The following is a 22840-nucleotide window of genomic DNA, read 5'->3' on the forward strand; positions in this document are numbered from 1 at the left end:
TTTTGATGTTTTTTGTTTGTGTCTTTCAGTTATGAAAGAAAAGGTTCATTAAGGTCTCTGTGCTGTCATATTTTCTAAAATCCATTATCTGTTTTCTCAGTTTTGTTTTCGCTCTCTCTTTTATATTCCATTTCTTCCTTTTCTGTAGGCTCCTTCCTCTCAGCTAGAACCATGCTTATGTCTCTCCTTATCATAGACTGGGGAGTGGAGGGCTTGCCTGTGGTTGATGCTTCTACCACTTTACATCTCTCTCTTCTCTTTATTACTAAATACTTTGGTCAAAAAAGATATTTTATTACTTTTGAGTATAAAAGTAAAAAGGTAACTAAATATAAAGAGTTTAGATAATATATAAAATATAAAGACCTTGGAAATCACCCATAATTCTCACCATCCTGAAATAGTCGTGATTAACATTACAGATAAGCTTCCAGGTTTATATTTTATGATTCACATACCTACTGCCTATCTTGGATCTATTTTATTAGGTCTGCAATCTAATGAAGCTAAATATCAAATGAAGAACTCCATGAGAGCATAAAATGAGAGCTTTATTAATGTTTAATTAAATGTTTACCAGTGTTTCTTACACTTTTATAAAACAGGCCGATTTCATACCAGTCTTCAAAATCATGTTCATATATGGAGAGAAACAACAGTCCAAAAAAATGAAATCATACTATGTATATTGTTTTGAAGCTCTGCACTTAGTATATCATAGACATCTTTCTATGCAGTAAATAAAGATTTATGTAGTCATTGTTAATAGCTTTATGGGTTCCATTGTATAAATATAATATTTAGTTAGTTCCTAATGACAGATATTTAAGTTTTTTTGGAATTTTTCTTTATCATAATCTGCACTTCGATGGGTAGTCTTGTTACATCTTTCTGAATTTTTCAATTTCCTTGAGAAACATTTCTAAACATGGAATTTCTGGGTTACCAAGTAGGCACATTAAAAATGTTTAAGCCACACTACTAAATTGTCCTTCTGAAATGTTGATTCAATTATTTGTTCACCAGTAATGTGCAATAATATTTTGGTCAATACCTGCCAACAGCATCCTTGTTAATACTTGCCACATTGGCCAGAAATATGGTATCTATCCTGATCCACGTTTCTTTAATCACATGGAGTTTTTAGTTTCTTTTGTGTGTTGATCGACCGTATTTCTTCTTTTTGGAACTGCCTATCTTATCTTTAACCCAGGTTTCCTTAGATATGCTAATGCTTTTTTCCCCCTGAACATGTGTACCCAGGACATGTACATTTGAGGGGTTAAGAGTGAATATAAGGGAATAAGTGCAACTGCCTGCTTGTTCTTCCCTTCTTCCTTTGATTACACCTACTCTTTCTTTGACTCATTCTTTCTGTGCCTCTCTCTGCTGTGTCTATGCAGGCTGTCCCCAGGCTCTATAGTTCATGCTTTTCTCTTATTACAGTGTCTTTGCACCCTGTCTGCTTCTGTGTTCTTTCTCTCTGCCTCTGTGCACCCGCATTCTGTGCACTTGTGCTCTCCTCCACCCCACCCCATGCTGTCTCTTGTCTCACTGTCTCTGCTGTGTAGCTCTCTTGTTCTTCTGCTTACTCCTTTTCTCCTCTCCTTCTCTCATGTTCTTGCTGTGTTTGTCTCTGTGCTCTTTCTCTCTCTCCTTCTTGTTTTTTCTTTCTTTCCCCCTCCCTTTCCCATCTTTTTCTCTCAATGTCTGGGTGTATACTGGGATCAAAGAAAAGGGATAGTTTACTACTGTCAGTACAAAAGAAGCCATATTTAACAGTTTTTGTTTACAGAGAAAAAGCTGAAGATGAATAATTTCTCTGTATTTTTGACCTCTCATTATTTCCAGTTGCCCACGTTTTCAGCAGTGGGGCAAATGAACAACACAAACTAACTACCAAACAAAGAGACCTCCATGAGAGAATAAAATGAGAGCTTTAGTAATATTTAATTAAATGTTTACCAGTGTTTCTTACATTTTTATAAAACAGGCTAATTTCGTATCACTCTTCACAATCACACATATATGGAGAGAAACAACAGTCCAAAGCAGTATCTTGGAACCCAAGGATACATTTCATTATATGCTAAGAGGTAAAAAGCAAGATATAATATTTACATGTATTTATATGACTGGATCAAAATTAAATATTAGCAGATTATTTTAAGATTATGGGATTATACTTTTTTTAAAAAAAATTTTTCATGTTTTTTTTTAAACAAGAAGCACATCTTTTCTACTATGAAACCATAAAAATTTCTTTGTGACATTAATTAAAAAGTGACCTCAGCCAGACTGATCAAACATAAAACGTTAGTTATGAGCTGGAAGAGAGAATTCTCAAGCTTTTCATTGTGTTCTAGTTTCTGCCTAAAGTACCTGTTTGAACCTCCAATCTAGTCATAACAAATCCTTCTAGAAGCAGAGCGAAAGCATAGAATTAGTACGCAGTTTCTATGCCAAGATAAAGTTAAAAAAATTTTTTTAACTTCAGCTGCCAAGAGTTGAGTTAAGTATACTCCTAGGTTCATGGCCTCTCTTTTTAAAATTTCATTCCCATATCCCATCCTCATTCCTGTCCTCCCGTCGGAACTGGCCTTGTTATGTAAATATCTTTTGGCTTACAAGAGTTCTTACAAAATATGTATTCTGTGTTGTCATGTATTTTCAATGTATATAAAAGGTATGTCATTACTTTTGTTATTTTCACTAAGCTTGTATTTTTAAGATTCATCACATTGCTATACACACGTCTAATTCAGGTTTCTGATCACTGCATAGTACTCCATGGAGTGCATCTACCAATCTACCTATGCACTTGCCCTGTAATGGACACCCAGGTCGCCGTCAATTCCCAACAAGGCAAAACACCAGCAGTGCACATCCTTGTCCATATTGCCTTATGGACCTTGTGAGACTACCTTTGTTGCACAGACCCAGAAGTGGAAATCTTGGATCATAAGCTATATGTATACTTAATTTTCTACATTAGTACCAAATTAATTTCCAGTCTATATTCCTACCTGCAATGCATGAAAATTCCTATACTTCCACCTTTCTGCCAATAATTTATAGTTTTTCCGGATTAGAAATACAAGTTTCTATACCATGGAAAGGTAGCGTTTTGGGGTCATTTCTAATTAAATGTTACTTGTCTTGAGAATCTACCCTATCTCCACTCTGTAATTTCCAAGGGAAGAAAGAGTCTTTCAGAGACTTCCAAAATTACTGCTGTGCTTTCAACCAGAGTGCATTCATATGTTCATCCAGACATAATTACAATATACAACGTGACAAAAGTACAAGAATGGGATATTTTCATTGTTTTTATCAGATTTTGACATATAACAGATAAAAGATATGGAAGATTTTAATAGCAATATTAAGAAGTTTGATTTAAAGTATCTATAGAAAACTTTATTCCCAAAACACAGCAGCCACAGTTGTTCCAAATGCCCACGGAATATTTACAAAAATTAACTGTACATTTAGGCAAAATGTTGATAAATCCGCAAAGTAGAACATTTCTAACTAAGCTTATATTCTCTAACCACAGTACAATAAGGTTGGAATTTAACAACTATAACTTTTTCCTTAAATAAACATTTTAAAACAGTCTAAGCTTTTGGGCTACAGGAGAACTAAAAATTGAGATTATAGAATTTTTTTCATTAATGACAGTAAAAGCACATATCCAAAACTTACGGGATGTGACTAAATCTATATTGAGAGGAAAATGTATAGCCTTCAATGATATTTTAGTTCAACAAACTCAACTAGGAAACAATTGAAATAAGCATTCTATAAATCAGTCCCCAGAATTGATCGATATAACCAAGATCTGGTTCTTTCAAAAAAAAAATAGACCAAATCTCTGGTTATTCTGACCATGAGAAAAGGATCAACACTAATAGTATGGAAGGGTATAACCACAGTCAAAGAAGTGTTTTTTTTAAAAAGATTACTGTATGCAACTTTAAGCTGATATATATTTTTTTTTTCCTTTTTTTTTTTTTTTTTTAATATGAATGGCTGGATTTTATTTATTTATTTATTTTATTTTTTTGGCTGTGTTGGGTCTTCGTTTCTACGCGAGGGCTTTCTCTAGTTGTGGCAAGCGGGGGCCACTCTTCATCGCGGTGCGCGGGGTTTTCACTGTCGCGGCCTCTCTTGTTGCGGGGCACAGGCTCCAGACGCGCAGGCTCAGTAGTTGTGGCTCACGGGCCTAGTTGCTCCGCGGCATGTGGGATCCTCCCAGACCAGGGCTCGAACCCGTGTCCCCTGCATTGGCAGGCAGATTCTCAACCACTGCGCCACCAGGGAAGCCCTAGGCTGATATATTTTAAAACCGAAATTAGATGGGTGATTTTCTAAGAAAATATAAATTAACAGAGTTGACCAAGAAGTTTTAAATCCTAAGTAGATCATTAATAATAGAAATTTAAAAGACTGTCAGTAATCTGTAGACCTCCCCACCTCTAACTATGTGCCCTCTGGGAATTTTGTACAAATATATGTGCCCACCAAAAGTATGAGAGGATGTGTTTCTTCATTCCTTTGCCAACTATGGGTAGTATCAGTCTTTTTAATATTTGCTAATCTAATGTGTGAAAAAACTCATTGCTTTAAATTGCATTTTTTAAATATTAGGTTTCAGAGATTGCTCTTTACATTTCTTGTTTTGAGAATTAGCTGCTTATATCCTTTGCCCATTTTTCTCTGAAGAATTTTTCTTATTAATTCTTGAGCATTATTGATATTGTATTAATAGTGTAATAGCATTGTTGTGTACTCAACTTCTTTATTTCTTTTTTCCATGCTAAGAAAGATGTCCCCAACCACAAGATTATAAAAAAGTATTCTCCTTTTTTTTTTTTTTTTAATACTTATTTAGGGTGGAGGGCAATGCATTTAAACACTTAATCCACATGGAATTTATTTTGTGTGTCTAGATATAATTTTATTGCCAAATGTTTAGCTAATTGTCAGCAGAGATTTTTAAATAAGAAAGTGATATTCATCAATTAATTTATGAGAAGAAACTAAGCTGGACTCTCATCACTTGGACTTGGTAATTAATAGCCGTGGTTCTTTTGAAATTTCTACCCAAAGCAACTAAAATACTATGCAAACACCTTATCAAAATGGAGAGATTGGAAGAGGAAACTAATTCTGACTGAAATATGAAGGAGTTTTATTGATTAAAGTTGAAGTTAGATCAAAACATCCAAGTGAAACTATCTAAAAACATAGCTACGTATGACCTCATGAGTATGTCATGAGTGGAATAAAGATTTTAGAGCCATCCATGTAAAAAAGGTGATCATAATCCTCACAAATACTAAAGCTAAGAGGAAAGATTTCAGAGAATGCAGAGAAGCAAAGAGAGTGAGAGGGTCACTTCCAGACCATAATTTTTCAAACCTGATAGAAAATCCTTTGGGACTTAAGTCATCTAGCTCTACCACCCTCTACAAGATTTTAATGATCATTTGCTAACCTTCCAGTTTTTCCTGTATATTAATTGAGGACTTTAGCTCTTGATTTTCTTTCTTTTCTACCCCAAACCCAGCCACTATCTGGGAACCTTACCATCCTGTTAGTTTCTTGACCTCGGTTCTAATGACACGTACTTCCATTACATTTTAACTCTACAGTCTCATGGCCATACTTGGAATTTTGGCATTATTCAGATTCGTTATGTCTCTGCAATCTTTACTCATTCATGTACGAAAAGAAATTTTCTGAGGACCATTCTGCAGGCGCAATGCATTTTTGATTTGAGGGGGAGGATATATTAGAGTTATCATCTACCATACTTGCAGAAGTAATTGACCAGTTCTGATTTTCTGATGGTGACTACTAGACAGTTATCACCTTAGTTCCTGCTTTTAGAAGTTCTAATCTTGCCTTTCAGAATTAAATCTACGTCAAAATGTTATTTTGGGGGCAGACGAGCTAGTACGTTTTCGTACTGAAACGCCAGTTGCCAGTTTGAACGGTGCATATCTAAAAACTTTTCACAAGAAAAGACTGTCTTTTGGTGCCATCGACTGTATTTCTAATTTTGACTCTGTCTTATCAATGTGTATCTCTGGTCCTAAACTTTAGTGGTTATAAATAAATGAGCATAAACCCATTTTTCTGAAAGAAAAGCATCTTTCAGCAGGCACCTTGCCGGCAGAAGGTCAGCAATAACAATCTTCATACATGAAGAATAGCTGTATAAGGTGATGTAAGAAAATACAGCCTTTTTCCTATATTAGAGATGTTTTCCTAAGTTCAGTTTCCACCTAAAAAGTCATTATTTAATTGAAAAGCTTTTCTTTTCCCCCCCCTGGGTCTCTATGATGGTTTGTCTGATCAATGAACACGGGAATGAATTTCACCTAGATTTTAATTAAACTAAAAAGTACTACAAAAAGCCTGAAACATCTCTGAGATGGTGGCAGTTACTTTTTCCCCAGTTGTAATAAGGCATTAACAGGTGAGTTTACTCTCACAATAATAGAAATTATAACAGAAGAAGCCAGCCAGTGTGTATCTCCTTTCAAGACTCTCTGCAACAGAAAGCTTAAATCATGGTAGCTGATAATGTGAGTTGACTTGTAGTCACTTCAATCTTTATGCGTAAGCCCAGTTGCAGAGAACAGAGTGGGTTGATTCACATCCAGGCGCTAAGGGATGATGAGATCATTAGAGGAAATGCCTGAGACTCTCCCACGGACTAAGGAAAGTGGATTGTTGTGGTTTACCGACGGCATCTGTAAATGAATTCAGCAACAGTTCTATGTTCTATCCCATGGTGGGTCCTCAGCACAAATTGTCACACACAGTGCAGACCTGTGAATTGTGGTTATTGATTGAATCTGTGGAAGTCAAATTAGCGTGACGGCACGGTTCTGACGGTTTGCACTTAGTGCTAGCCGTAGTGTGTGTAGCACTGCACCAAACGTACAATACCCAGCGCCCACATTTTTGTTGGGACTGTCCACTGTTAAATGGAAATGACGCTGTTGGTCACCTTCCATTGTTCTTGTACCCCTGATTCAGTAACAGAAGATGTAAGAACAGAGAGCCCGAGAAGCTTTTTTCTCCAAATAAGGCTTCATAATCGACATGTATTTTAGTTTGCGTACATGAATAAACACATTGTTATAGCTTTCTTGAGATCCTTAACATACCATAAAAGTCACCTATTTAAAGCGTACAGTTAAGTGTGTTTCAGTGTATTCACCGAGCTGTGCAACCATCACCCCAGTTTAATTTTAAGACATTTTCAACACCTACCATAAGCACCCTATGTACATTAGCAGTCACTCATTTCTCCCAATCTCCCACCCCTGCCCCAGCCCCTGCCCCGGCTGTGGTTACTAATCTGCTTTCTGTCTCTATAGATTTCATTATTCTGGACATTTCATGTAAATGGAATCATACAACATGTGATCTTTTGTGACTGGCTTCTTTCACTTAATATTTTCAGAGTTCATCTACACTGTAGCATGTATTCATTCCTTTTTATGGCCAAATCATATTCCACTGTATGAATGCACATATTTCACTTATCTATTCATCAGTTACTGGACATTTGCATTTCTTCCACTGCTTGGCTACTATTAACAAAGCTGCTGTGAACATCCATGTACAAGTTTTTGTGTGGACGTATTTTACATTTCTTTTGGGCATATGCCGATGAATGGATATACTCTGGATAATACAGTTAACTCTATATTTAACCATTTGGGGAACTACCAGACTGTTATGCAAAGTATTGTTACCATTTTGCATTCCTAGCAGCAATGTATGAAGGTTCCCATTTCTCCACATCCTTGAAAACACTTGTTGGCGTCTGTCCTTTTGATTTTCACCATCCTAGAGGGCTAACTAGATACATTTTGTTGAGAAAGAATTTATTTTTAGACTATTTTCTATTTTTAAATGTTTACCGTTTTATAGGCAGGAATGAACTTAATCAGAAAGATTGAAACTAGAAGCAGAAACACACACACCAAGGCTCCTCCCTCATTTAATCAGATGTAAACGTGTGTGCTTTACACCCAGCGGTGCATACCATGTCCTCTGGAAGTGCCAGAGGTTCTCAGACTCGTTCTCGGAAGGGACCGTCAACACTTCCGCTGCCTCTGCTCCACAGGGTGCTCCAGCCTCTGCTTCAACAGCTCCACCACTCACTTGCCGCTCATTGGCAACTTGTTCCATTTGTCTAAGGCTCCAGCTGGCAAAGGTTTTAAAACTTAAAAAGATCCAAAATCTGCCTGTACTAGATTTCCTGGCTCTGCTTCCAGTTCTGCTCTCTGAAGGCACAAAAGAGACCTAATCTTCTACCTCTCAGGTCCCCACTTCCTTCCCTGAAGTATTTTCCCACAGGTCTTCACTCTTTGAACCATTTCTCACAGGTCATCCTTTCTACTCCCCTTTCCTAAGTTGACAGCTTCTGGGTCTATTTGTTGACATCCTGTTTTTAAGCATGTCCCTTTGAACTAAGCATGTTGTGCTTCAGATGGTGACAGAGGATTTATCATCTTCCTTTCTGTAAGCTAGAACATTTCTATGGCCTAACATATGTTTTACTCCTATTGAACTCACCAAAGCCATTAAACCTTTATTGCCACACTCTTCCTTGTAAGTTTTTGTTTTGTTTATTCTCATTTCTTAAACTGACAATACATGGTACAAAATTAAAAATATAGAAAGGAGTATTTGATAAAGTGTCTTCCCTCTCCCGTTTCCCAGACACCCATCTTTCCTTTCCAGAGCTACTCAGTGTGACTTGTTCTGGCATATCTTTACAGAGATTTTTAAAACACTTTATAGAAGTTTAATTTACATACCATAAAATACATCCATTTTAAGTATACAATTCAATTATTTTTAGTAAATTTACAGAGCTGTGCAATCATCACCACAATCCAGTTTTAGAACACTTCTGTTACCCAGAAAAGTCCCTTATACCTGTTTGCAATCAATCCACATTCCCAGCCCCAGACAACCTCCAATCTGCCTTTTTCCTTTTCTGCACATTTCATGTAAATAGAATTATATAATATCTAGTCTTTGCATCTAGCTTCTTAGCATGATGTTTTCAAGATTCATCCTTGTTATAGTGTGTACCAGTACTCCTTTTTATTGCTGGTTAGTATTCCATTGTATGGCTCTACCACATTTTGTTTATCCAGTTGCCAGTTGTTGGACATTTGGATTGTTTCATTTTTTTTTTTTTCCGGATAACGTGAATCATGCTGCTATGAACATTTTTGTAAAAGTTTTTCTGTGGACATAGGTTTTCATTTCTTTTGCATATATACGCAGGACTGGAATTGCTGGGTCATATGGTAAGTTTATGTTTAGCTTTTAAGAAAATGCCAAAGTGCAAGCCCCACAAACAGCAAGAAAGTTGAAGAATGAGGTCAGCATTCAAAAATGGGGTCAAATCTACAGCTGGGAAGTGGTGTACAGACAGGTAGAATTTAGATCCTGAGCCTTTAATAAGCACTACCTTCGCTCAGTGCTCTCTGTTTTTAGACTCTATATGAGAACACCTAGGGCTTCCCTGGTGGCGCCGTGGTTAAGAATCCGCCTGCCAAGGCAGGGGACACGGGTTCGAGGCCTGGTCAGGGAAGATCCCAGATGCAGTGGAGCGACTAAGCGCATGTGCCACAGCTACTGAGCCTGCATTCTAGAGCCTGGGAGCCACAACTACTGAAGCCCATGCGCCTAGAGCCCATACTCCGCAACAAGAGAAGCCACTGCAATGAGAAACCCGCACACCGCAACCAAGAGTAGCCCCCGCTAGCCGCAACTAGAGAAAGCCCGTGCACAGCAATGAAGACCCAGTGCAGCCAAAAAAATTAATACATAAAATAAATAAGTTCAAAAAATAAATAAACAAATTAAAAAAAAAAAAACAGAACACCTAATGCAGGTGGGAAGGTGGGAGGGACACTGTAAAGGTCATCTATGCTACATGTACAAGAACCCCGAGAGCACACCAATAGGTACCACATTTTTCACTGCTGTAGCCGATCATTCCCCCTGTACTACCACACTGTAGCATTCCCTTCCCTGATCTACTGCTACAGTCTCTTTGGAAGGTGTTTCAGAACTCTTGTTATGAGAGTGCCAGTTGAACTGTCCTCACTTCCTTCATTTATACCAGGATTGAAGACCTTGTGGTCCGAGATCCTGTCCAGAGAGCAAGCAGGCTAAGACTCTGTCTTTGTTGATGTATTTCATCAGAAAGGGCTCTACCCCTTCTCCTAGTTCATGGTGTGAAGTGTTCTTAGCCTCTCAGGAAAGTGGGGAGAATTGGAAAGACTCTACATGAGAATGCTAGGATTTGTAAAACACTTTAGTTTTTTAAAAATAAGACTCATTTTGTATTGGACTTATAACAATCCTATGAAATACAAAGAAAGCCAAGAATCAGTGACATGAAATGATCACCAGTAAGAACTACAACAGTCACCGCTTATCTCGTAGCACAGGGCATTGTCCATGATCCTTAAGAAGAGTTACTAGAAATGCCTCGCCCATCCTGCCCCTAAACACCAACACAGCAATCATGAACCTTGAACGGTACATGATTGCTGTGTTGGAGTTTAGCGGGAGCATCTCACTTACCAGGGACTGGACTTTTACCTTGATTCCTTTGTAGTGACGGAGACATCCCTGGTGATGAAAAATTCCCTGGGATTGCAACCTCCAAGCCAGACATTTTGTGTGACACAAACTCAAGAACTCCCCAAGTCCTGCAGTAGCAGAAACAGTCACATATTTGAGAGTAACCCAGCATCTGAACTTGGGGACATTTCAGTGACAGCTCCAGTCCAGAGTGCCAGGCGTCTCCTGGCCCTGCCTCCAGCTCCAAGCCAGGGACAAATAGAGAGTAAGAACGTGGATGATATTAAAACCAAGCTTTCAAAGATTCTGGATGCCTAACACATCCCAAAAGAAAACCAAGATCCTCCACTACTCCCTTTAGGAATCCCTGATATTCACCAGCCGCTGGCCTCCTGGCACCTCCTCAGCCAAGAGGAGCAGCCTGGTTCTGAAAATGCTGATCTGGGAAAGAACAGCCTGAGTCGTGAGGACCTAGGGACACTCGAAAATGGGATCGAATCCAGCAGTGGTTTTGCAGACATTACTACACTGGCGGAGGATATTCACCTTTCCCAGCTCTTTAGTTCTTTGAAAGATCTTGATCAATCCCAAGGTCCCAACGGGATCAAAGCCAAAGATGCCAGAGCCTTTAAGGTGAATCAGGTGCAGGAAAAGCCAAGTGTCATAAAGGTTCCCTCTGATCAACCCAGGAAGAACAAACAGAAAGCCTCTGAGCCTATCAGTGGCGCTCCCAAGGCCAAAATCCAGCCAAAGAATCCAGAGTGCCTGTTAGGGGGAGAAGTGGTTATATGCCACGCTGCAGTCAGTGACAGGGCTCCTGTGAACACGGCCAAGCACTCTCAAGGCAAACCTCAGAAAGCTGCATCCAGAAAGATCAGCAAAACTAAGAGCCACGGGCAGGAAAAGACCAAAAGGACCAGAGGAAGAAACAAGGCTGAAGAGAACAAGCAGTCAGGGAACAAAGTCAAGGCAGAAGAGAAGCCAACAATTCCCGAGACGAAGCGAAAAAAACACCAAACTGAGCTTTAAAAAGCCTCGAACCTCCCTAGGTATGCGCATGCTGGAGTCTGTGAAGGTTCTTCATGCGCTGGGGAAGAAGGATGATAAGAAAACTGGGCTCTCTTCCTGTCGGGTCTTGGGAAATTCAAGCAACCCCAAAGACCCCCAGCCATCCAGCCATGGCGGCATACCCCACATGAGGGTAAGAGTGCTGAGAAAACTCAAGTCGAAGCCCAGAAACCAGTCAGCAGTGCTGAAACAGAGTGTCTATCCTCATCCCAGTATGAGCGGCCTCCTCCTGGGAAGGTCAAGTTGATACCTCTGCCTTTTTCTGCCTGGGACAAGCCTCAAGCTCGACCCGCTCCTCAGAGGCCACAGTCTCTGGCCTCACATCGGCCTGCTGGGGCTTACCGTGCCCAGCCTGGTTCTACTGACTCAGCGCAACCTGCTGCAGTCAATTCATCCCAGCCAGTTCCTGCCTCTCTGCCAGGTCCCGCCAAACCAGCTCAGCCAACTGTGACCAACCCAACCCAACCGGCTTGGACCAACCATACCCAGCCTCGTGTCCCCTCAGTCTGCTGCTCTTAGGCCTGCACCCTACAAAACTTCATCTGGCGCTTCTCTCCAGCGGAAAGCCTGTTCCCCCTGCTGTGACTAAGCGCCAGTCCCCATCCAAGCTCCAAACCCAACTTCTATGCCAAGACTTCAGCAAGCAACGAGTTCCATGGAGGGAACCCAATGCGCCTGAGCCAGTCATGTCAAAGCCCATCGAACAAGAGCAGAGGCCAGAGCGAGAGGCCATGAAGAGGCGGGCTCAACAACGTGAGAATGCTGCCAGATACACCTCTTCGGGGAAGCTGCAATTTTTCACTGAGAGGGAAAACGAAATGGAAATTGCTGTCTACTACGGATACGTCAAGTGAGAGCTGCTAGGATTCTTGGTGCCACCTTGGCTACCAGCTGTTCTTCTATACATAGGTAAGATAGGTATAGAACTGAATAAGTAAATGGAATACAATTAATAGATGAGTAATAAACCTTAAGAATTTTGAGATGCTGCTAACTGGGGCGTGAGAAAGGAAGGACTGAAAGTTGGATGGGAGAATGAAGGAAAGGGGTAAAAACTGAGCAAAGAGGAAGGAACTTGGCCCAGGGCTAGGAAGGCCAAAAGAGACGTATGGATTTAGGAAAGGAAGCAGGAGTGAGGATGAAATGGCAGAAGTAAAAAGCAGGGTCAGAGGTCTGGGTTGAAAGAACACAATTGGAGTAGAGTTGAAGGTGACAGAAGATGAGTCTAGGTTTACTAGGAGAAATAGAAAAAGTCTCTCGGGGACGCTGGCCTTAAGTCTCACAACCACCAGATAGGTATTTCAGAAAACAAGAGGTTCAGGACACATCTCTGAAAGGTCTGAGTTGCCTTATTCAGGTGTGACTGTAGTGGGGGAATAGGGAAATCTACCAGAGAAGTGGCTAGGGCTCAGAGTTATCCTAGGGGCAGCTGACGACAGGGGCAGAGCCAAGGGAACTGCTGCATCAGGAGGCCCACGAATAGGGCCTGGTATGTAAATCACGATGTACTCAACACCTAAGCACGAGGGGAGCGAATGCGCTCTTCAGTTAACCTTGGCAAAGACAGGCAAGGCCGGTATTCCTGTGCCACTTCACTTACAGAGGTGCAGCAAAGGGCTGAGGTCACATCCCATGTGGAGGTACAAGGACTCAATTTGAGGCCCAAATGCCTCTGAAGTCCTCTGTATTTGCAGATGCCCGTAGGCGGCCAACCTGGCTTTCAGAGCACAGCATCCTGAGGTTACTGGTGGACGAGATCAAACTTGTGCACGCGCCTAAATATTAACTTGAGGGGCTTCCTCCATTGAGCAGGGCACGTGCCGCCTTTTGTAAACATCACCATCTACTGAAACGCATGAGAAAAAATCCGACGGAAGCGTCCACTCTCACGGGTGAGAGTGGTGGGGGCACGCGCACTGGGCAGCAGCTCCAACAGCCACAGGACGCAGGCGCCCAGGGGTTCAGAGGCTCCCTGGGAGGCCTCGTGGGGCAGCTCGAGGGAGTGACGATGGGAGAGAGCGGCAGGGCTGGGCGTGAAAAGGAATGCAGTGGGGAGAAGGGAGAGATGGAGACAGTGGATAGTGACTATGGGAAAATGGGCAATTTTCATTTTCAAAATTATTTTTTTGAGATGTCATTCACATGCCATAAAACTCACCTTCTGAAACTGCAAATTCAGTGTCATTTAGTACATCCACAAGCCTATGCAACCATCACCGGCATCTAACCCATCACGTTTTCATCACCCCAAAAAGAAGCCCCCTTAAGCATCAGCAGGCACTCTTCATCCCCTCTTCCTTCAGCCCTGGCAACCATTAATTTGCTTTCTGTTGCTATGGTTTTGCCTTTTCTGGACATTTCATGAAATAATACAAATGTGACCGCTGTCTCTGGCTTCTTTCACTTAGCATAATGTTTTCAAGTTCGTCCATGTTGTAGCATGTGTTAGTACTTCATTCCTTTTTATGGCTGTATAATATTTCACATATCCACCACATTTAAAAAATCCATTCATCCACTGATGGGCATTTGGGTTTTTTTCACTAATAATGTCCATTTTTTGAGAGTTTATTCTGTGCCAGGCAGCACCAGGCTGAGTTACTGACCTTACTTCACAGATTAAGAGGCTTGGAGAGTGTGAAGAGTTTGCCCTAGATTAAGAGCTAGCAATTGGGGGAACTGGGGTTTGAACTCAGGCAAACTTCAGAGGTAATAGATTCACATGACAGAACACTAGAAAAGGTACACAAGGGTATTCAATGAAAAGTGACCCTTTTCCCCACGTTCCCCAGCCACACATTTCCCTCCTCAGAGACATCTGCTTTGGCCGTGCTGTGGATCCTTCCAGAGAAATATTTATACCCCAACATTTATGTATCACAACTTATTGACTAATCTGTCCCACTGATTTGAAATGTCACTTTTATGGTATAACAGATTCTTATACGTATATATATATATATATATATATATATTTTTAATGTATTTATTTATTTATTTTTGGCTGCTTTGGGTCTTTGTTGCTGTGCGCAGGCTTTCTCTAGTTGCGGCAAGCGGGCTTCTCATTGCGGTGGCTCCTCGTGTTGCCGAGCACGGGCTCTAGGCGCGTGGGCTTCAGTAGTTGTGGCACACAGGCTCAGTAGTTGTGTCTCATGGGCTTAGCTTCTCCATGGCATGTGGGATCTTCCTGGGCCAGGGATCAAACCCATATCCCCTGCATTGGCAGGAGGATTTTTAACCACTGCACCACCAGGAAAGCCCCTTATACGTATTTATATTTCTCTTTTCAGAGCTGTCCTGACTCTTTTTTGCCTATCTGTTATGTTTGCCATTTCTCTAAAATTCTTTTTATCTTCTTTTTGATTTAAAAAATTTTTTTCCTCTTCTTGTTTGTTTCCCTTAAGGCATTATCCATTATGTTCATTCACTCGTATTATTTTATTTAATTTATTTAATTAATTAACTTATTTATTTTTGGAGGTGTCGGGTATTAGTTGCAGCACGTGGGCTCTTTGTTGCAGTGCGTGGGCTCTTCCTTGCGGCTCGTGGGCTCTCCAGTTGTGGCGCGTGGGCTCCAGAGTACGTGGGCTCAGTAGTTGCGGCGTGCGGGCTTAGTTGCCCTGCAGCATGTGGGATCTCAGTTCCCCAACCAGGGACCGAACCTGCATCCCCTGCACTGCAAGGTGGATTCTTAACCACTGGACAACCAGGGAAGTCCCCACTCTTGTATTATTTTAAATTTAGTCCTCATTTCTGAAACTTTTTTCTTTTATTTTGAATTCTGTCTTGAGTTCTATCATCTTACCTAATTCTGGTTTATGCTGTTCTTTCATCTTTTTTTTATTATGGTAAAATATACATAAAACAAAATTTATTATTTCAACCATTTTCAAGTATACAATTCAGTGACATTAAATACATTCACAATGCTGTGCAACCATCACCACTGTGCAAATTCAAAATAATTATGTCAAAAGATTGAGCAGGACATCAGAAAGATGGAGGCAGCAGCATAGCTTCTGAATCTCTCCAAACCCTTTCATGGAAGAAGATCAACTAAAACCAAACACCCATAGGTGGCATTTATCAGCATTTACCATTTCCAGAACTTTTCCACCATCCCAAACAGAGACTCTATAGCCACTAAACAATAACTTCCCATTCCCTCCTCGATCCATGTTCTTTCATCTTTCGCATTGTTTTTCCTAACATCTTTTAGCCCACTTTGAAATAATAGGTTACAGTTTTGATCTGTTTTGTGGACCTGTCTTTTCCAACTTGATTTTATTGTCTGAAGACATGCTATTCTGCTCCTTATTCTCTTTTTTCTTACACTACCTCTGTACGGGATTTGATCCCAATCCTTTTCTGTTACTGATTTTTGGATGAAAAAAGTTTTACAGCACTTTGAAAAGGTGGTGCGAGGCCATGTGGAAACATGTTCTTCATGGCTGTTTCATCAATGCTTCACTTATACTGCTTTGGAATAACTGTTTTCCAGGAGGCATAAACCAGTGGGCTTTACCATTGGACAGAGTGCAGAGAAAGGACCCCACGAAAGCTGATCACCTTAGCAGAAATGACTTAGTTATGATTTCACCCAAGATTGGTCACAAACCAGCCTGGGAAACTCAAGGCACCAGAGACAAGGCATAATGCCATCTTTCCTTCTCTCTGCCTCAGCTCTCAAGGATTGGTCACCTCCATGTTATTAGTAACTATTATTTGGTTTCTGTTCATAATTACTATCAGGAGACACAGCACTTAGGGGCCTAATTACACTGCCCAGCTACGCACCATTCTTCTTCATCTTGGCTTCCTGTCCACCAGCAGGAACCTGATTTAGTTTTGTTCTCCCTTCACCACAGCCCAGTAATTTTTGTGCATGACTCTCAGTCTCACCAGAATCTGTATCTCTCACTCTGCCCCAACATTCCACCCCATCATTCGCTCCCTGAAGTGTACTCTAGAAATTTCGGTCAACTGGATATTTTACCACTGTTCACCATCTCTTATGAAACCAGAAGACGAGCAGCTTTCTTATGGAATGACGGAGAACTTGTAAAGATAAAACACCAGTCTGCAGGAGAAAGGGAAGAAGAGAATGATGGAAATCGTTTCTGCAAAACTAGTTTTACATTACGTTTTGTTTGTTCCTGGTAAAGAAACTGAAATCCTCTAAACATTAAAAAAAAAATCTAAACCACTAAAGTCAATAATACAGGAATATAACTTTTGAAAAAAAGTTCTTTGGCTGCGCAGCATGTGGGATCTTAGCTCCCCAACCAGGGGTTGAACCCACGCCTGCTGCACTGGAAGCGCAGAGTCTTCACCACTGGACCACCAGGGAAGTCCCAGGAATATCACTTTTAAAGGAGAAGTTATAAACCCCTTGGTTCTATGAACTGGAGATTTTTAGTAAGAAGTCATGTATTTTAAATGACTTGGAGCTTTAAAGGAAGGAAGGAAGGAAGGGAGGAAGGAAAGAAGGAAGGAAGAAAAAGGGACTTCCTTGGTGGGGCAGTGGATATAATATCAAAAGTAAATTAATTAATTAAATAAATTTAAAAAAGAAAAAAAAATGCTGAAATCCACTGACTAATTATTCAGGCTATTATATCTTGCTATTTCCAGATACATCCCTTTTTAAACTTTTGGTAAAAGGTTATCGTATGTCAGAACAAATGAATTACAGACTTTTCTATTTTTCCAAAATTTGAGAAATTCCCTTACATTTCTCCCTTCAAATTTTATAACAAGGGAAAAGTAGTGACAACCCTTATACTTACATTCAATTGCATCATCTGGCCACATGCCTTCTACATCAATCAAATATCTACAAAACAACAAAATTCGAGTCATTTGTAAATAAAAAGGAAAGAAAATCAAGTTTTTGCAAAAAAAGGTCCAATTGTGCTTTACAAATACAGATAGAAAAATCCTAAGAAAATATCAGCATATCTAATCAATAATTATTAAAGCATGATATATACCATGACTACAAAAAGGCTTTATTCCGGAGTTTCCCTGGTGGCGCAGTGTTGAGAATCTGCCTGCCAATGCACGGGACACGGATTCGAGCTCTGGTCTGGGAAGATCGCACATGCCCCGGAGCGACTGGGTCCGTGAGCCACAACTACTGAGCCTGCGCGTCTGGAGCCTGTGCTCTGCAACAAGAGAGGCCGCGATAGTGAGAGGCCCGCCCACCGCGATGAACAGTGGCCCCCGCTTGCCGCAACTAGGGAAAGCGCTCGCATAGAAACAAAGACCCAACACAGCCAAAAAAAAAAAAAAAAAAACAGGCTTTATTCCAAGGACCAAGGATGCAAGGATAACGCAACTTTAGAAAATCTATTAATATAGTTATTTACATTAATACAACAATTTAATCAATAAATGAAAGAAATAAAATACAGGACCAAACTGGCAGATGTTAAAAAGTTATCTGATAACATACAACGGTCAGTTTCGGTCAAAATGCTTTGTACACTAAAAACAGGAGACTTAATATGACAAGAGTATTCATCAAGAACCAACAAATAACAAAAGACAAATTAGGACAAATATTAACATCATATCTAAAAAACCCTATCTAACCAACCATAGGAGCCAGAAACTTAGGAATCACCATCACTGACAGCTATTTCTCCCTCACCCTCATCCTCAACCCACCACCAGTGCTGACAATGATACTGCCTACATACCTCTAGAATCTGTCCACATCTTTCCACCAAAATGACCACCATACCCTGGTCCAAGCCACCATTATGCCCAATTTCTACACAAGTCTCCTAACTTGCTTCCTCGCTTCCACTCTTTCTCCCTGCAGTGTATTCTCCACTCGGTAGCAAAACGATAGGTTGAAAATGCAATTGGGTATGTTCCACACACTCACCTTCAACAAAAATAGTTCAATGGTTTTCTATTACTCTTCAAGTCTGAAACCTTAAACATAAGCCTGCACGATCGAGCTCCTACCCACACTTGCAGCTCCATTATAATGACATGCTCCCCCAACGGCCCCACCTTCCTGGCCAGTTCCTCCAACACAGCATATGCTTTCCTCTTAGAGGGTCTTTTGCTATTCCTTATGCTCAGAAATCTCTCCCCAACGTCCCTATCTGGTTAATACCTACTCATCCTTCAGATATCAGCTGAAACATCCCTAAACCTTCTCTAATCTCCATGATGAGATCAAATCCTCCCTAAAATATGCTCTCATGGTACCATGTCCCTCTCCTTGGCACCTGTCAGAGTTGTAATTCTACATGCAGAGTGTGATTCTTGAATAGCTATTCCCTCTCTGGACTGCTAGAATTCACAAAGGGCAGGCAGGTCAAGTCTCCTCACTCACAAAATTTCTCAAGTCTTTTTGCTAGCACCCAGCACAGTGCTTAAACATAACAGATGCTCAATACGTATTTCCTGCATGAACAACCATACATTGGTACAGTGTAGCAACACCCACAAAAAGCATAAGGGCATAAACTCCTTGATGCAGAAGTCCCATTCTGAGTGAAGTTAACTGAGACAAAGCATATATATTCAAAGATGTTCACACAGGAATGTTCATTACTTTGATGTTTTATAATATCAAAAACTTCTGACTTGTACATGTTCATCAGTAAGCAAAGGAACAATGCAGCCTTAAAAAAAAAAAATAAACCGATCAACAAAGGATTAATCTCCAAAATATATCAATAGGTCATGCAGCTCACTATTAAAAACACAAACAGGGCTTCCCTGGTGGCGCAGTGGTTGAGAATCTGCCTGCCAATGCAGGGGACATGGGTTCGTGCCCTGGTCTGGGAGGATCCCACATGCCGCGGAGCAACTAGGCCCGTGAGCCACGGCTGCTGAGCCTGCGCGTCTGGAGCCTGTGCTCCTCAACAAGAGAGGCCGCGACGGTGAGAGGCCCGCGCACCGCGATGAAGAGTGGCCCCCGCTTGCCACAACTAGAGAGAGCCCTCGCACAGAAACGAAGACCCAACACAGCCATAAATAAATAAATAAATTAATTAAAAAATTTAAAAACAAACAAACAAACAAAAAAAAACACAAACAACCCAATCAAAAAATGGGCAGAAGACCTAAATAGACATTTCTCCAAAGAAGACATACAGATGGCCAAGAAGCACACGAAAAGCTGCTCAACATCACTAATTATTAAAGAAATGCAAATCAAAACTACAATGAGGTATCACCTCACACCGCTTAGAATGGGCATCATCAGAAAATCTACAAACAGCAAATGCTGGAGAGGATGTGAGGAAAGGGAACCCTCTTGCACTGCTGGTGGGAATGTAAACTGATACAGCCACTATGGAGAACAGTATGCAGGTTCCTTAAAAACTAAAAATAGAATTACCATATGACCCAGTAATCCCACTACTGGGCATATACCCAGAGAAAACCATAATTCAAAAAGACATATGCACCCCAATGTTCACTGCAGCACTATTCACAATAGCTAGGTCACGGAAGCAACCTAAACGCCCATCGACAGGTGCACGGGCAAAGAAGATGTGGTACGCATATACAATGGAATATTACTCAGTGATAAAAAAGAACGAACTTGGGTCATTTGTAGAGACGTGGATGGACCTAGAGACTGTCATACAGAGTGAAGTAAGTCAGAAAGAGAAAAACAAATATTATATATTAATGCATATATGTGGAATCTAGAAAAGTGGTACAGAAGAACCGGTTTGCAAGGCAGAAATAGAGACACAGATGTAGAGAACAAACGTATGGACATCAAGGGGGGAAAGCGGGGCAGGGCGGGGGTCGGTGGTGGTGAGATGAATTGGGAGATTGGGATTGACATATATACACTAATATGTATAAAATAGATAACTAATAAGAACCTGCTGTATAAAAAATAAATAAATTTTTTAAATTCAAAAATAAATAAATAAATAAACTAATTTAAAAAAAAAGAATGAGGTTGGGAGACTGTCAAAACAGCACACAGATCACACACTCAAGCCCTGGAAGATGGGGAACTGCCTTAAGTCCCCCACTTCGGATGACATCTCCCTGCCTCACAAGTCTCAATCCGACTGGGCTAGCTTTGGCAAGGGGACGGAGCTGGATCAGGAGCTGCTGCTGCCATATCTGGATCAAGTTCCAGTTTTGGTCTCTCATCCAACACCTAGTCAGACTCGCCTAGCACCTCAGCTGAGAGGAGCAAATTAGGATAGCTCAAAGAATAGGCCTCATACAGCATCAGCCTGAAGGAGTTTATGACCCTGGAAGAAATGGATCAGAAAAAAGGATCCGGGGGACTTCCCTGGTGGTGCAGCGGCTAAAGACTCCACACTCCCAACGCAGGGGGCCCGGGTTCGTTCCCCGGTCAGGGAACTAGATCCCACATGCATGCCGCAACTAAGAGTTTGCATGCCACAACTAAGGAGCCCACCGACTGCAATTAAGACCCGGCGCAACCAAATAAATGAATAAATAAAATAAAACAAATATTTAAAAAAAAGATCGGGGAGTGTGTGATCTGTATGATGCACTTTGTTTATGAGAACCCAATTTGATTTCTGCTGTGTATGCAGATCACCTGGGCTGTACAGATGACTGGCTGATGAGATCCTTCACGTGCCCCTCCTGCATGGAGACAGTTGATGCAGCACTGCTTTTGTCCTACGAGACTAACTGAGCCAGTGTCTCTCACCTGACTTCAAGTGAACCATCATTTTTGGTGGTTTTGATCTTTTGTGGTTGAGCCCAAAGAGCCAGGGATTAGGAATTAAGATCATGCATGAAAGTTTCCTAAAAATTCCTGAACGGCTGCAGATGTTGGGGAAAAGCACGTGATATTTTAGAAATTTAGGGGGAAAAAGGAGGATGGTATTTTTATGTAAAGCCTTCACCCAGTGTTGAAAAATATAATTGTTATTTAGATCTTGTTATTCCTCCAGTACATAGGAATTGTGTAAAGTGTTACAGCAGCTATATATGTTTCAACTGTGTGCCAAAGATTAGGATAAAGATAGTGGTTGTTTTTCCTAAGTGAGATAACTTTCTTCTTCCCCCTACCCAAATTCTTTTCTGAAGTTGCTGGCATTTGGGTCAAGGTTTTATGAAAAGCCACATTTTAGAACACTGGCACAAAAAAAGGAGTTTTAAGCTGGTTTGCATAGTTCTTTTTTTGTTTTAGAATAAACATAGAGCACTTATATTTTTTACTTTATAGGAACTCCACAAGTTAAGGTCCCATTGTTCTTTTGCTGTGATTGTTGTTACTATTGATGTTGCTGTTTTCTGTCTTTGCTGGTTCTTTCTAATCTACCATTTGTCATTATTGGCATATGATCATCTCAGGGTCACAAGATGGCTGCTGTAAAACCAAATATCATATTCTCACAAAACAAGGAGGAAGCAGAAAAAGAGCCCAAATGGTCATTTTCCTAATGCCTATTTATCTTTTCTCAGAGAAAAATATCATTCTCATAAGCACAATAACAGCCTTCCCTTAATTACTCATTTGCCAAAACAGACTGATATGACCATTCATAAGACAATTCATGGCAAAGAGGGATATGATAATGATTGTCTTAGCCTAACAAGGATTTATCCACTCAAGCTGAATGCTTCACTCCTCAAAAAAGTCATAAAGCTCTATGAGCAAGGAAGAACTACTAAGTGACTGTTAAGTAAACCATCAGAATTGTTTGTCCAAGACCATACGATTCTTTCTTTCCACTGGAAATGGAATTCATTGCCTTAGGTCTTTTTCAATAGTGTACTATTACTGTTGGGGCTGGCTCTGTGCTTGAAAACCAGCTGAAAACCAGTTATAACCTGTTACAAGTGCTATATCTGTTTGCAGTTAAGAAATGCAGAATTCAAAGTGATCTCCTAGCTTGTAAGCCAACTGAGATTCACTGTCCCTCTTCTATAAAAAAAATGAGCTAATGTGTCCAGAAACTAACTCTAGTAAAGTGGGGTTTAACATTACCCTTTCTTATGAGTTTCGTCAAATTATTTTGGTTGTTAACATGGTGATAATTAAAAGTCAAGGTAAATTTTAAATATTAAGAATTCTGATGTATTGAGCTTGAATTATGCCACCATGCTTATGTAAAAATGAAAGTGGCACCATGGTTACACTGAGAAAAGT

The 22840-nt window shown here is 40.6% G+C and overlaps 2 protein-coding genes across 13 annotated transcripts in view; both read right to left on the reverse strand.

Moving 5' to 3' along the window:
• LOC309611944 (uncharacterized protein) overlaps nucleotides 1–22840 on the reverse strand; it is a 371966-nt gene that overhangs the window by 319440 nt on the left and 29686 nt on the right. For 5 of the 12 annotated variants that reach the window (XR_014234852.1, XM_082357015.1, XM_082357017.1 and 2 more), the window contains 3 exons: nucleotides 17703–17876; nucleotides 17499–17545; nucleotides 15566–16789 (listed from right to left, as the gene is read on the reverse strand). The exons of 2 other annotated variants lie outside the window; for them this stretch is intronic. Coding sequence is in view for 9 of the 10 variants with exons in the window: in XM_082357015.1 (XP_082213141.1) it covers nucleotides 17538–17545; nucleotides 17703–17876 (182 nt within the window). In the remaining variant the exon portion in view is untranslated. Of the gene's footprint in view, nucleotides 1–530; nucleotides 4336–15565; nucleotides 16790–17498; nucleotides 17546–17702; nucleotides 17877–22840 lie in introns of those variants that run through there. 5 more of the 12 variants (XM_082357020.1, XM_082357021.1, XM_082357019.1 and 2 more) reach the window with 4 other exon arrangements.
• LOC309611946 (RNA/RNP complex-1-interacting phosphatase-like) overlaps nucleotides 1–22840 on the reverse strand; it is a 136873-nt gene that overhangs the window by 109877 nt on the left and 4156 nt on the right. The gene's annotated exons all lie outside the window — the stretch shown is intronic.

This window comes from Balaenoptera borealis, assembly GCF_965194805.1.
Source record: "Balaenoptera borealis genome assembly, chromosome: 15".
Taxonomy (NCBI): Eukaryota; Metazoa; Chordata; class Mammalia; order Artiodactyla; family Balaenopteridae; genus Balaenoptera; species Balaenoptera borealis.